At 37.7% G+C, this 14428-nt stretch overlaps 2 protein-coding genes and 3 long non-coding RNA genes across 8 annotated transcripts in view; 2 read left to right on the top strand and 3 right to left on the bottom strand.

Moving 5' to 3' along the window:
* LOC149618850 (ATP-binding cassette sub-family C member 1-like) overlaps positions 1-14428 on the top strand; it is a 39454-nt gene that overhangs the window by 7466 nt on the left and 17560 nt on the right. For 3 of the 4 annotated variants that reach the window (XM_089854325.1, XM_089854324.1, XM_089854326.1), the window contains 11 exons: positions 465-687; positions 763-833; positions 2382-2558; positions 3281-3394; positions 3459-3596; positions 3671-3808; positions 3971-4029; positions 4142-4444; positions 5943-6117; positions 6186-6440; positions 13981-14184. In XM_089854325.1, coding sequence (XP_089710451.1) covers positions 789-833; positions 2382-2558; positions 3281-3394; positions 3459-3596; positions 3671-3808; positions 3971-4029; positions 4142-4444; positions 5943-6117; positions 6186-6440; positions 13981-14184 — 1608 coding nt within the window. In that variant the 5' untranslated portion in view covers positions 465-687; positions 763-788. The remainder of the gene's footprint in view (positions 1-464; positions 688-762; positions 834-2381; positions 2559-3280; positions 3395-3458; positions 3597-3670; positions 3809-3970; positions 4030-4141; positions 4445-5942; positions 6118-6185; positions 6441-13980; positions 14185-14428) is intronic. The other variant, XM_089854327.1, reaches the window with a different exon arrangement.
* LOC149618854 (uncharacterized) lies at positions 1481-4442 on the bottom strand. Its single transcript, XR_016375248.1, has 8 exons — positions 4322-4442; positions 3719-4252; positions 3472-3642; positions 3219-3407; positions 2910-3010; positions 2676-2839; positions 2163-2545; positions 1481-2100 (listed from the first exon to the last, which is right to left on the bottom strand). It is a non-coding gene; the product is annotated as an uncharacterized LOC149618854 (long non-coding RNA).
* LOC149618853 (uncharacterized) lies at positions 5676-6708 on the bottom strand. Its single transcript, XR_016375250.1, has 3 exons — positions 6477-6708; positions 6188-6417; positions 5676-6105 (listed from the first exon to the last, which is right to left on the bottom strand). It is a non-coding gene; the product is annotated as an uncharacterized LOC149618853 (long non-coding RNA).
* Positions 8015-12341, bottom strand: LOC149618851 (uncharacterized). The gene is made up of 4 exons (XR_016375245.1): positions 11879-12341; positions 10459-10552; positions 8553-9748; positions 8015-8496 (listed from the first exon to the last, which is right to left on the bottom strand). It is a non-coding gene; the product is annotated as an uncharacterized LOC149618851 (long non-coding RNA).
* On the top strand, positions 9374-11814 carry LOC149618852 (uncharacterized). The gene is made up of 3 exons (XM_089855793.1): positions 9374-10350; positions 10417-11436; positions 11532-11814. The coding sequence occupies exons 1-3, from the start codon at positions 9374-9376 to the stop codon at positions 11653-11655; spliced, it is 2121 nt and encodes a 706-aa protein (XP_089711919.1). The 3' UTR covers positions 11656-11814.

The following is a 14428-nucleotide window of genomic DNA, read 5'->3' as shown; positions in this document are numbered from 1 at the left end:
GTGAAACGTCATAGATTCTCGTAAAGCGACGCCTGGTGAGGCGCTGTCAAAGGCTTAGTATAGACTAAATAGTAAGATGGACAGCAAAACCGAGTGTAGTCAATTCTCGCGTCGTTCTCGAACTAGCTCTCAGTAAGCCTCTATAATTACGAAGTATAGGTTATATCTTTCCATTTTTAATTAGGTTTTAAATTTATAATCAAATAAAATTATTCAGAACAAAAACCATATTTTAGACCTTCACATCATGGCCTTTGATTTAAAATTAACATATGCCTTGTACTTTATGTATGTACAACCACGCGAACCATATAAATATTTGCATTCACCATTTGCACGTATGACGTTTTGATGAATGAATTTTATTAATCTGCCAGCCTTTACTTCGTTATGTGAGACATAGGCCTTACGACGTTCATTCAAACCCTTTTAATATGAATGCTCCATTTTTTTTTAATTTATAGACTTTTATTCGAATAATCAATTGTGTGTCTGTTATCAGACAGACAATCTGAAAGTCTTTCCTTCGAAGGATAATTTTATCAGTGAAACGGCTTTTTCATAAAGCATCGGAACGATTTTATCGTCTGAAGTCTGGCCTTTTTTTATTTTACTCTTATGGACAGTAATACGTTTTGAAATGCACTGGTGATCGATACACGACTAAGCATCGACCAGGATCTAAATGTAGGTTTTTAAAACGCGCCAAAGCATCGTACCACCTAGCCTATTAATCAAAATTCTCAAAATAATTTACTTTAGCAAAGATTCGTGTTATTTGTCTTCAAATGGATTCATCATTTTTGGATGACTTTTGTAAATCTCCATTCTGGGTAAGTTCTGCTTTCTTTACCGGTGATGGTCATATTCCCACTGCACATAATCCCCCAAACCCTTTTTTCCGCCCGAATGGGCATAATAGAAAATCCCCACTTGCAAAATTGGAGACAAAATCTTTTCAAAACTAAGGACAGAGATATGCCCTCTTAAATAAAGAAAAGGACGACGATATTTTTCCTTCGTGTATTTTAAAAAGAAAGAGATTATTATATTTAAGTTTTAGCATTGCATTTAATTGCACAAGTGAATTGTGTTTTTAAGTTTGCACGATATATTTAAAGCAAAGCGCGGGTACAGTGGATCCCCTACAAATTGACTTCTCTTAACTCGAGTTTTGGCTTGGCGAAGGCAGGAGGCATTTGCAGGCGGGATTATAAGTGCACTTATAAATCCCGCCCACTAGCCTTTGCCAAGCTAAACGCGGAGTTCAGGAGGAAAGTCAACTTCTAGGGGATCCACTGGACTCGCGCTTTGCTTTAATGCGAGAGAGACGATTATGGTATTGCCTTAATTTAAATGGAATGTGTCGTACTCTCTTTAAGACCAATCTGCATAGTGAAATATCCAAGAAATAACACCGAATGTGTTTTTAAATTATAATTAGTTTGAAATTTCATGGATAATTTAAGTACCTCTGACTAATAACGCAACACCCTGCCTTTTTATTAACAAAATTCTCGTCGTGATGGAATATTACAATTTCTCGTCAAAAGTTCTAAATTACAAGTTGGGAAACCAAAATAAACGTCTCCGAGACTCTAGACGAGAGCGATCTACCCACTTAGGAGGTTTTTCTTAATTTGATGTAAATTATTTTAATCGACATTATAGTACCATAATTCTAGTTAAGTCGTTTTAAGAAACTGTATTCCTAAAATCATTTTAGACATAGCTATTGTTGACGTTTGAATTCTAGCTAGCGTATGCCTCTAACAATTTTAGGAAATTTAAGATATATATAAGTTAGAGTCAGAATTATTGCAATTGCGTGAACCTTTGATAGAAAACCCTGCCATTTGGAAGCTAGACGTTTCTCGTATCCCTAGACGAATACATTTTAACCCTAGCGATAATAATGGAGTAAAAGCCAATATTGGTTTCTGTGAACTACGAACGCAGTCCGGATATTGCGAACTCGTTTGCTCCGATTTGCCAACTGCGAAAACGGTGATAGCCACACACACAGATACGTCAAGTGTAATACCTCTCCGTGGGATTCCGAAATGGTATTAAACGGGCGACTTGCCCTGGGCCAGGTAACTGTCGTTATCGAATAGTGATCGGTTAGTTGCCGGCGTTAAAAAAATTCGAAGTTGCCCTACAAGAACAAAATTTTCGCCTTAAATTCGCCAAGTGAAAACCAGGGTTCTCCTTTCCATCGCATTTTGCAGTTAACAGAAATATTAAGGTGCAATCTCGGTTAGCTGTGGCATATAGGCTAGCCACCACCTCTCTATCCATTAAAATCGTGACCCATTGAATTTTAGGCCCTGTCTGTTATTGACACGCTGTAAAAGCTACATTATTATTGTTTTTAAAAGGACGCAAATTTAACTTGGTACACGGACGATCCGGATTTCACGACGTGTTTCCAAAAGACCATCTTGATCTGGGTACCCTGCGCTGTGTTATGGCTGTTTCTTCCTTTAGAACTGTTCCTAATCACCAAGACGGAACGACGAAGCGTTCGTTGTTCTCATCTAGCCTTTACAAAAAGTGTAAGTTCTTTACTCAATGTTTATGGGGCAATGTTTGCGCCAATAAAAGTACTGTACAACTGCCGTAAAAGAATGCGGCCGTTCTCGTTACTGCTCATTTGTTCCGTACTGGCTTACTTTTAAAACCAAAGACCGAAGTGTTCCTATAATCCAACTGACGTTTGATATCAGAAAATCCCACTGATTCAAAATGCGCCATTCCGCTTTAGTTTCAAAAATCGTCTGGCGCATTTCGGTTGAATGGAATTTCAATGGTAATTAGTATGATACCGTTATGATTACTAAAAAAGTTTGTAAAACTTAATTGTAATTAATATTTTAACCTCACTCAAAATGAGTCGAGAACAATACTTCAGTCTATCTCCTGGGCTATATTGAACGTGTAGTGAAAAATAAGCTCCAGATGAAACAAACTTTTGATTGTCATAACAACAATAATTCCAGAAGTTGCCCTGGGAAGTTAATATCGTATATTGTCTAGCTCTACCCAAAGTTTTCAGACTAGGAGGACTCATACTATTTACACCAGGGGTCCATGCTACTTGGAGGAAAAAGTAGTATGCACTTTGGTCCTCCAAGTAGCCTAGCCTCCTGTTGCAAATGGTATGAATCCACCTATTCTGAAAATTATAAATTAAATAGTTAAACAGAGGCTTGTACATTTTTAGAGGGACTAAAGGCTTCGCGCAAAAATAGGTTCTACTTTTGCTTTGCGTTTTCAGCTCCTGGTTTTGTTACTAGCCGCAATAAGCGTCTTAAAATTTGGAAAACAAATTTTCCACGGAAATTTTGAAGCCGTTGACAATTTGGCGGATGTCCTCCAATTTGGAACTTATGTGAGACAATTTTCTACATGAAAATAACGTTTTGAGGTACAAAATTTAATCTTTTTTGTTTCAGTTACTGGCGTTACTTCTGATTATTTACGGCAGAGGGGGTGGACCGGTTCTGTCGGGAATCCTGACTATATTTTGGTTTCTTTTATTTATCACGCAAACGATTATACTGAGATCCACCATCATGAAGTATTATTTTCAAGTTAGTAGGCCTAACGATTTTTCCCCGTTTTACAATAATGTTAAGGCTATAGAAAAATATATGAACTATTTCAGAACGTTGAAAATAATTATTTTGAACTGATAATTGAGTCGGTAATTTACCCCTTAGTAGTGGTTACACTTGTATTACACACACTGACTGACACCGCTCCAGACTTTGGAAAATATACGCGTGCAATGGAAAACAAATCGGTAATACCTAAACCTTCTCACCATAAGGTTATGTAAAATAAGTTCGCTATTTACTTAAAGCTAGTAGTTAACTCTGCTTGCTAGTCATTCTCGAGAAATATGTCTCTGAGAGTTTTGTATTAATGTGCTTTATCAAAAAGATGATTATTTTAAAACTTTAAGAAATCGAAGGAGGATGAGGCATCATTTTGTTCACGTGTTGTACATTCATGGCTTACCGGGTACATATATTTTTATTTTTATTGTAAAAGAAATTATGGCAGTCCTGCTTATTATACTCGGTTCTGATATTTTGATAGAAAGGTTTATTTTCCAACTTTTAATCGAATTTAGCGTCCTGTGGAAAGGTTGGAAGAAAACCCTGAAGCCATCGGACGTATACGACTTGAATCACTCGGAGCAAGCGCTGACAGTCTCGCGCATTTTCGAAAAACACTGGAAACCCTACGATAGGACAAATTTGGACGACGATAAAATGGAAATGGAAAACGTATCGAAAAAACGAACTAGTACCAGAAATCAAAGCAACTCCATCACTTGGCCCCTGTTTAGGACAATTGGGCCTTGTTTGATTGCTGGAGTGGTCTTTCAAGTTATGTCCGACGTAGTATCCTTCGCCCCGCCTCTCCTGATTGGGTAAGTACTTGAACTCTATAAACAACGTTATATATCAAGAAAATAAGATGAAACTGAAAATAGAAAACTAGGCTGTAGAAAACATTATTTTTCCTTTGCAGGCAGTTGCTTAATTTTTAATCGTAGAGTAATAAATGTTTACATAACTGTGAGTAAACAAAAGTTAACCGGAAATTTGGATAAACTTTTAAACTGATTCCAAGAGATGCACTTGCAAATTGTTGGCAAAACTGCAATGATAAATTACAAAGAGATAGCATGTGGTGAACAAATATGAATTACTTTATTATATTTAAATAATACGCAGAGCTTTCGACCCGTGGTTCTTCATCAGCCCAATAAGTAAAATAACGAAAGTTAAAAATTACAAAAAATATCGACACGGTTGTATATCGGATCGCGCCCCCTTCTGGTTTCAAATACTAATCATTAATGATGCCCCATTCACTACAACCTTGATTTAAGTTTAATTTTATAGATTTTTAATAAAAAAATGCTCAATAAATGTTCTTTCGTGTTTTTCGTGATGTACCTAATGTGAATTTTTAACTGTGATATTTTCGATTATTTCATTTATTGGACCGATGAAGACCCACTAGTCGAAAGCTCTCCGTTTTACTTTAAATATAATAAAGTAATTCGTATTTTAAGCGCCATGTGTTATCTCTTCGTTTAAAAACAAATATATTATCATATACTAGGAAAACAATACCTATACAAGAAAAACCGGTATGATAAACTTGGGAGTAATTTTGGACTCTCAGAACTTATTTTGACTAGGCATACTGAGATACAGCAGTACAACTGTTTAAGGAAACTATATGTGCTACGTACCGACTTGCGAAAAAACTAAGTAATAACAATATCTTCTTAGCCCTCTTTATTACGTTAGTACGAACAAAGTTAGAATACGGTAATTTAGCTTTCGGTCGTTGAGCTAAATATAATATCAATGAACTGGAAAGAGTGCAGCGAAAATTTACGGAATTGTACTTTCCAACTCTCCAAGTTAAAAATTCTAACAATTAAAGACCGATTCAAATACTTAGGAATATCTATTCTATTTAATATAATAAATAACTTCGTTAACTGTTCTACGCTTTTAGCAAATGTCAAACTATTAACCCCCCCCTCCCAGAAAAAAACCAAAACCAAATACGCGTTCTGTCTCCAATTAAGAACAGTTGAATCCAATATACCGAATTCAAAACTCGTATAATCTGAGTCGGATCTCCTCCATGTATATTTTACCGAGTTCTACAACTTGTCATATATTTTAATTGTTTTATTTTATCTGTTTTTAGACCGTATTTTAATTTAATACTCTGTATTCCTGTGCAATGCCCCGATAGGGCGTTTTTATACAAAGGCAATAAACTAGAATTGAATTGAATTTTTTTATCTATTCGCCACGGCTAATGAAATGTTTATTATTTAAAAACTGCAATGATGTAAACTTTGGAACTGAATTAACCATTTTATTCATTTCCGAGTTTAGTTCCATTATTGATTACTCTACGAGCGAAGATCCTTTCTGGAAAGGCATTTTCTACGCTTGCCTTTACGGTTTGGCCGGTCTTGCGCAATCTTTGTTGCAAGAAGGCAGCGCCATTTTCCACACCAAACTTGGACTGAGACTCAAATCAGCTACAATGCACGTTCTTTATAAAAAAGTAAGTTAGTGTTATCTTGCTAGTGATTATGCAGGAAGCTAGTTGATTAATGAGATTTTTCGAAGCAGACATTTCGCTTGTCGAGTAGCGATCGGCGTGACCTGGCAATGGGTGAAATACTCAACACGATGTACGTCGACACGAACAGATTCCAAGTTCTGTCGCCTCAATTGAGTCTCTTGTGGTCCGTCCCGGTGCAAATAATACTGGGTTTCGCCTTCATGTACCAAGAACTGGGTTATTCAGGATTTGCAGGGATCCTATCTATTGTCGTTGTTGTGCCTCTGAACTATTTGAACACTAAGAAATATAAAGAATTGCAGGTAATGTTGTCCGATTGATATTGAGAGCCGACTTACTGTATTCGGGAAGTAAATTCAGGGATACTGGATGTTTAGGGGATGAGAAACTAGAGTAAATTGAGCAAGAGTTATCGGTGTGCCATACGCAGTAGGGTCTAACGGACTTTTTTGTAACTTTCTGATACTAAATGAAAGCCTCCCCTTACTGAGACTTGGGAGACGATTAGTCGTGATAGGGTTGCTTTAGAAATTACGTAAAAATCTGGAACCCATTCAATAGAGCCGTAGATGATTTACTTTTTGGACAATTTAAATTTTGAAATTTCTCACTGTGAGGGTTTATTTACACTTTCTATGATTGTTTTTAATTTTCTACGATGTACGAAAAGACCAAAAAAAATTGTATGCTAAACTTGAAATTACACCTTATCGTGCGAATATTGAATATACAAGCATTACTCAAGTTTATAAATTTTTGTCTGTGAGCCACGGCATATGCGTGTTGTTGGGTGCTCCACAACCTTCCCACATTTGAAACCACACAAAATTATTTTTGTACTTGTTAATTCCTGGAATAGTGCTCGATATCTAATCGCGCGCCAGTTAGAAAGAAAATTCGCCGTGAAACTCAGTATAGTGTTTCTGGTGTTACCTTTTCTGTAGAAGTTGTTTTTCGATAGTATATAACAAAATGGTGTATGCCTCATCTTTCACACTCGCTCTTCGTTCAATGCTTAACCCTTACTTCTATAATCCTATCCCTTTAAAAAACCAAAAAACCAGCCTTTGCCAGTGGCGTCGCTAGGCCTTTTTTGGGGGGGGCTATAGCCCCCCCAAATTCCAAACTTAGCCCCCCCAAAATAATCCGTAAACCCTACCAAAAAATTTCTGTTAGCAACCTAAAATTCTGTAGCAATATATAAAAATGATAATGATAGATTCGTTAAGTTTCATCTCTGCAGAGATGAATTTCAATATCAAACAGTACAATTTTCAAGAAAAGAACAGATGGAGACAAGTAAAATGTTTCATGTTCTTTCGAAGGGAGTCCCAATAGTGTGGACTAAAAGCTAACCAAAATTAAAAATAAACTCAAGACGAGTGAAAATCCTTCATAATCGGTTCCGTAGTTTTTATAAATTAAAGGTTGTATATCTTTTAAATACAAATAATTTCACGTTGACACAAATTTGCGGATAGTTTTAAAGGTCTACACATTGTCCACTGAACCCATTTTGCAATTTTTTAAATTAATTTTTTATAATAAATAGTTTGCCCAGATTTAGCCCCCCCCCCCCAAATTTCAAACCCTAGCGACGCTACTGGCCTTTGCGCTAGACGATCGCCGCGTACTTTAATCCTAGCTTAAAGGCCGGCATTTCTGCTAAAGGGTTCTCCTTGAGCAGAAAATTGCCGTGACCGAGTAACAATGGAGATTGGAGCGACGTAAAATGCATGCTATTTTGTACTCAAGATAGCCTCACCCCCCTGGTGTAAATGGACTAATCCTCCACGTGTGAAAACTATCTATAGCTTAGGCGCTAAATTTATGGATTTTCGCCCATACAGAGTTAATAATTAACTATATAATTCAATGCAATTGCCACCAAAATTTATTCAAATTAAAAAAGTAAACGAAACTTATTCCCAACGGTGGTCCCTATAGGGTACACCTGGGATGTTTGGATACAAATATCGCACATGTTTCACAACACATTTAGGCATTACGTCTCTTCGGTGAGTAATGTAATATTCTCTATTGTGTTCAGCACCGGCAACCTTTCTCGCAAGATATCTTGGATCTCTGAATACGTTCATATTTGTTAGGCAGGACCAATATTTTTTATATTTAATTTTCCTGATGCCGGTGTTGTTTCTATGTGGCTGCTGTCCGGTCCCTAACCAGGGAAATTGACGTGACGTGATACACGGCGTCTGGAAGCAGTGTTCACATTCTGGGTTGGTGATATCCCCCCATTATTTGGAATTTCAGGTTTTGGGACTGGTAATGCAGAAATGGCGTTTTTTGAAGGCTGCTGTACCCCATTCGCTTTTCTTTTTCTTGAGAATTTGGACCCTGAGACAAATAGCCGTGTGAAAAATTAAGACTTTAGGAAATGAAATTAAACATACCTAAGCTTTCGCCGTAATTCCATCCATTTTCACTAAAAAGATTTTTGATGGCTTCCTCTTGCTCTTCATTAACTTGGAGGGTAATGTCATTTACTATCGAACTCATTTTTTTTACTACTTCTCTGGTAAGAAGCCTAAAAGCGAGTGCCTTATCCTAGGCAATTTTCTTTGCATCAAACTCTTGTGAGGTCTCTTTTTTTTTTTAATCCTTTCTTTGTGACAAAAAGGGGGTGTATTTTTAAGCTTTTGGGGACTTTTTCAATGCCCATCGTCACTGGGATACTGAATTTTCCATGACGTATGGGTATTTTTTGGGGAAGGTCGAGCAAGGTAGAAAAAGGTTGATTTTATTTAGATAAGCTTGAATTTTTTCTTGCTCGGCCTTTGACCCGTTTTCTTTGCAAATTTATTTTTTAGGGGTTTTTTAAGGGTTTGGTTATTTCTTATTTTTCTTTTTTAAATTGTTTGTTCGTATTTTTCTACAAGAAAGGGCACCAAGCGCCCGTCCCTGTCTCTGTGAGACTCAGAGAGAGAAACCATAGGCGCCATAGACAGCGTCTACAATACATGTCAAAGAGAGAGAGAGAGAGCCGAACGCAGCGTATTACTACTATTCATGAATACCAGCTTTACTTTGAACCCCCCCCCCCAACCGGGAGGTATTTCCATGAAGACACCAACTCTGGAAAATTACTTGGGGGCGGGGATGGGGGTCACAGAAAAGCGCGAAGGGTTAAATTTTTTTCCATTTCATTCGTATTTTGTACCGATATTGAGAATATTGGGTCGAAATAATTCAGTAGGGCGATCACAGCTTAGCTATGGAATCGACAAAGAAAATGCAAAAGAAACGCCTTTCAAATGGATCGGAAAAACTCTACGCTTACGAATATGCTAGTTTGGACGTTAGTAAAAGTATTTCTATGTATTTTAAATATGAAATGGAAAAAAATGATTTTGATATAGAATACTGCGTTGCAAAATTCGAAAATCGTAACTTATCGGTTACGGAAATATTTGTAAAGATAGTCAGTTACTTGTGTTATGTGCCGGGACCTCTTCCGTTGGGAAACTGTCCAGAAACTACTGATAGTTACTCCCATGAAAACAGGATGGCTACGCTTACAGACGTAACAAATTCTCCAAGCAAGAAAGTAGCACGCGTTTCAAAGATCATGGCAGATGGAACCTCTAAACTATACGAAAATGAAAGGAAATCGTCTATCAGAAAAGTTATCAACCTGGTGTTTGACTCAGCGGCTGAAAAAAACCAATTCAGTGAAGAGCTATCCAATGTCAAGAAAAGGTTTAAAGGATCAACATTGGCTCAGATATTAAAGGGTGGTCTGTATTTTCTAATTCAAGAGAAGGAGAAGGTTCTAAATTTTAGAAAGCAACCTCCAATCAACGCTATCAACCACTCAATCGAATTGGCGAACACTGCAAATATTGCATCGGACAATGATTTTCCAACGAATGTCGAAAGTCAGTCCTTTTATAATGAGAGTAACAGTGACGCAACCAAAAGAAATGCGTCATTTGAGCAAGAAATTTCCAAAACTGGAGGGCTATTTTTCGACTCTATGCCGGAGCTAATTTGTTGCGACGAGACTTCTTTTCTAAAGGTTTTGCAAGATATGGAACGTCACGGAAGAACATGTAAAGGTTCATTAACAATAAACAGAAAGGAAAACACTGGCTTTGCAAAAACGTATTTTTGTGAATGTGACGAAAATCACAAATTTAAATTTTGTACTTCGAAGAAGCTCGGAAATAGCTATATAGTCAACTTGGTGATGTTCGTGTCTTATATATGTTCCGGAATGCTTGAAATTCAATTCAGAAAATTTTGCATCTTCTCTAGAATTGGAAATTTTCATCAGTATGTGATTCAAAAAATGATTACTTCAGTGGAAGCTGTAGTCGATATCCTAAAAATGCACTCCTTGAGTGAGGCACTTTTTGAAGAAGCTCTAACAGAGCCAGAGGCCAACCCGAACCTGGATACTTCGCGCTATATGAGAGTGTCCATTGAAACTGATGCGAGGCACGCGTGCCGGAAAAATTCTTTTAACTGTGACGTGGTGGCTTTGGGAAAAAATACCCACAAAGTCATTGGAATAGTTCACGTGACAAAAAATATTGAAACTTCCAGCCAAAAGCACGAAGCAGTTGGAACTACTCAACATTATCAAGAATTTGATAATAAGGGTGTAATAGTTATTGATCACGCTCACGATCGAAACACGACTGTAAATAAAATTATTAAATCTAAGGTGGACCAGGGTACAACTAGCACCAACGACCGATGGCACGCCCTAAAAGCCATAACGAGGGACATAAAAAAAATTGGTCAAGGCACAAAGAAACAGGAGGGGGTTGCTTGGCACCCAGAATTAACAGATAAGGTCGCGGCTGTAAAGAATCACATATATTGGGCCATTGATAATGCGAATTCTTGCGCGGAAACCTTGAGAGCGTTGATAATGAATTGTGTGGAACATTTTAGTGGTGACCACAACAATTGTGATCAAGCATCCCATTGCAAAGACACTGACTACATTCCAAGCACCGTAATGATTGAAGCCCCAATAGCAAAAGGGCTAGTAATTAATTTTTTGAAAAAGACAACGTTGTTCGTGAACGCGGAAGACTACGTGAAGTGCCGTGACACGTATTACACGGAAAGCTTTAACAACACTGTATTGATGTATATTGATAAACGAATACACTACAAAAAGTCATACCCGCTTAGGCAAGCTTTGTCAGTTCTAGATTGGAATGAGCATGTTTGTAGAACTTTTACCTCGTTATACAGTACTGAAAGTGCGAAGCATTGCAACAAAGTAATAGGAAAAAAGAATTACAAGAATAAAACCTATTCGTAAGTACATAACTTTGGAACGCTTTTCCGAAGGGTCCACCCCTTGATTTAGACTTTCCGATCATGCTTATATATTGTATTTAAATAAATTTCAGGTTTGTAAACCAGATATGGGCAATGTTGGCCAGATGTCCTCCAAACGAGGACAATCCAATCAATTCTTCATTTTCAAGAACCAACCTGGATTCAGACAGCTCTTCGGAAGAAGAAAATTCATAGTTTTTAAAGTGTTTCGTTTACTTTTTTAATTTGAGTAAATTTTGGTGGCAATTGCATTGAATTATATAGTTAATTATTAACTCTGTATGGGCGAAAATCCATAAATTTAGCGCCTAAGCTATAGATAGTTTTCACACGTGGAGGATTAGTCCATTTACACCAGGGGGGTGAGGCTATCTTGAGTACAAAATAGCATGCAGTTTTGTACTCCATGTGGCCTTACCTCCTGGTGTAAATGGTATAATCCTCCACGTATGAAAACCATCCCTACAAATTCTGGTTACATTTTCACACACACAAAAAAAAGGCATTGGTTTTCAGAGATTTTCAAAGACTCGTTCTAGATAGTTTACAGGCATGGAGGATTCAATCCATCTACAAAAGGAGGCGAGGCTATAGGCTGCGTTTTTACTCTCTAAGTAGTCCTCTCTGGCATCCTTGTGTAAATGGAACCCTCCATGCCTATAAACTATCTATAGAATGACTTTCTAGGCAGTTTCATAGTTTCGCTATTGGTTCTTTGACGTGAATGGAATCAATTTGGTATTTCATAGTGCATAGACTAACAATTGGCGAGACTAATCCCATGGTGTACAACAAATCGATTTTTTACTTTCAAAGGTGATTAAATTAGCCCCATTATTGTGTATGTTTCAACTGATTCAAATCTAGTCTATTGATGCTATATATTTATTTTATTGGTCGGTCTTCTGCTCAAGTAGAACCGCACTCTCGGTGGTTTCGGGGTGTCGAAATTTGGGGCCAAAAATAGGGGCCGAAATATTTTTCGTGACGACAGTAGCACGGTCTTCTGCTCAAGCAGAACCCCGAAGCACGGTCTTCTGCTCAAGCAGAACCCCGAAGCACGGTCTTCTGCTCAAGTAGAACCGTTTTTATTTTACGTCGCTCCGATCTCCATTGTTACTCGGTCACGGCAATTTTCTGCTCAAGGAGAACCCTTTAGACGACACTTTTTTCTCGCTATGTGCTGAGCTCGGAAAAGCGAGAGTGACGTGTAGAGAAAACCGTTGACGTTTTCAACTTTTTTCTCGCTTTCCCGAGATCAACCATGTGAAAATTTTGGCCGTGTGAACAGTGTATTATCTAGAGGCTGGTGAAGCAAGAAAATCTGATGAGCTCAGCACAGAGAGCATAGCGAGATAAAAAAAAGTGTCGTCTGAACGGGCCTTAAAGGGAGGGTGAAGTAGAAAATCAAGTGATTTTTTATCGATTCTTCTACTAATTATAAGACCAGTCTGCATAGTCAAACATTCAGGAAATACTTCCGAATAATTTTAAAATTCAAATTAGGTTCAGATTTTAAGAATAATTTTAAAGAAGGTCCTCCGACCAATCGCGTAACGCCCTACCTTTATGTTAACAAAATTCTCGTGGCACGCTCCGTGTCTCGCGCCACGATTATCACGTCGCGTGCGAATTTTATCAAATCTCGCGCTGAATTTCATTCGGCATGGAACGTGCCACGAGAATTTTGTTAATTAAAAGGCAGGGCGTTACGCGATTGGTCGGCAGTTCTTGTTTAAAATTATCCTTAAAATCTGAACCTAATTTGAATTTTAAAATCATTCGGAAGTATTTCCTGAATGTTTCACTATGCAGACTGGTCTTATAATTAGTAGAAGAATCGAAAAAAAATCACTTGATTTTCTACTTCACCCTCCCTTTAAGATGATGGAGTATAAGCCAATTTGTGCAGTTTTCTGTGTATGTGAAATAGACGAAGACCGGTATTATAAAATATGTATAGATTAGTGCTTATGTGGAACAGATGGAAACTGTAGGCGGATGAGTAGCAGCATGTAGCAGGAAAATCGTTCAAAGAAATGTTTGATAGTAAAAGTTTAAATTGGGACTTAAGTTGAATCGATGACATTTAAAATTTCATTCACATGTAAACGCGGTCCTTAAGTTGCGAACACGTCGGAAAAATCGAACACGGTGCACTAGAGTAACAACGCTCCTATTGGAAAGTACGAACGCGGTGCACTAAGGTAACAACGCTCCTATTGGCAAATACGAACGCGGCGCACTAGAGTAACAACAGACAAACACACACAAGCACGCGCAGCGCACACCCCGCGAAACAGACATGTCTCGTTTAGTACAACAAGCGTAAGGTTGTATAGCGGTAGTGTGCTTTGATTCTAGTACTTAAAACCCCGTTGCAGCCCAAGGGTTCTCGAAACGAAGAGCTCACGTGTTTAATTATACGGTTGGCCTGTTATTCTTATTGAGGCGAATAGTAAATACAAAATCAGCACCGGAGAAGTTCACTGTGAATTTTTTTATGATCTCATTTATTAGGTTGAGCTGATGAAGCTGAAGGACGACAGAGTGAACATGATGAGTGAAATCTTGAACGGAATTCGGGTCTTGAAGCTCTACGCCTGGGAAAGATCGTTCCAAAAAATTATTCTTAAAATCAGGAAAAAAGAAATAGCACTCGTAAAGAAACAGTCTTTCTTCGAAGGAATAAACTTGTTGATATGTAATATCACACCGGCTTTGGTACGAATATTAAAAATTAACCAGAGTTCTGGATTGAAAAGAATCCGAGAGCGCGATGCACCATGTCGCGGTGAGGAATGACGACGCCAAAGTTTTAACAATAAGTTAAAATACACTATACCCATGAGTAGAGCCATATAAGAACGGTGGGAGATTTTAGTTTTTCTTTTTTTTTCAGAGGCCCTTACTATGCTCTAATCTCGAAATGGATTGCATATCTTAGACATTTTCCATCAAATCGAAG

The sequence above is a fragment of the Phalangium opilio genome, unplaced genomic scaffold (assembly GCF_054372755.1).
Source record: "Phalangium opilio isolate 3A_F unplaced genomic scaffold, DU_Popi_V2 ptg000209l_1, whole genome shotgun sequence".
Taxonomy (NCBI): domain Eukaryota; kingdom Metazoa; phylum Arthropoda; class Arachnida; order Opiliones; family Phalangiidae; genus Phalangium; species Phalangium opilio.
This window is presented reverse-complemented; position numbering and strand designations above follow the sequence as displayed.

Bases quoted from the DNA above. Each gene is read 5' to 3' on its own strand.
- LOC149618852 (XM_089855793.1), top strand. From the start codon at position 9,374: ATGGAATCGACAAAGAAAATGCAAAAGAAACGCCTTTCAAATGGATCG. The intron at 10,351-10,416 runs GTTCGTGTCTTA...CATCTTCTCTAG, and splicing joins TATATAGTCAACTTGGTGAT to AATTGGAAATTTTCATCAGT. The intron at 11,437-11,531 runs GTAAGTACATAA...AATAAATTTCAG, and splicing joins TACAAGAATAAAACCTATTC to GTTTGTAAACCAGATATGGG.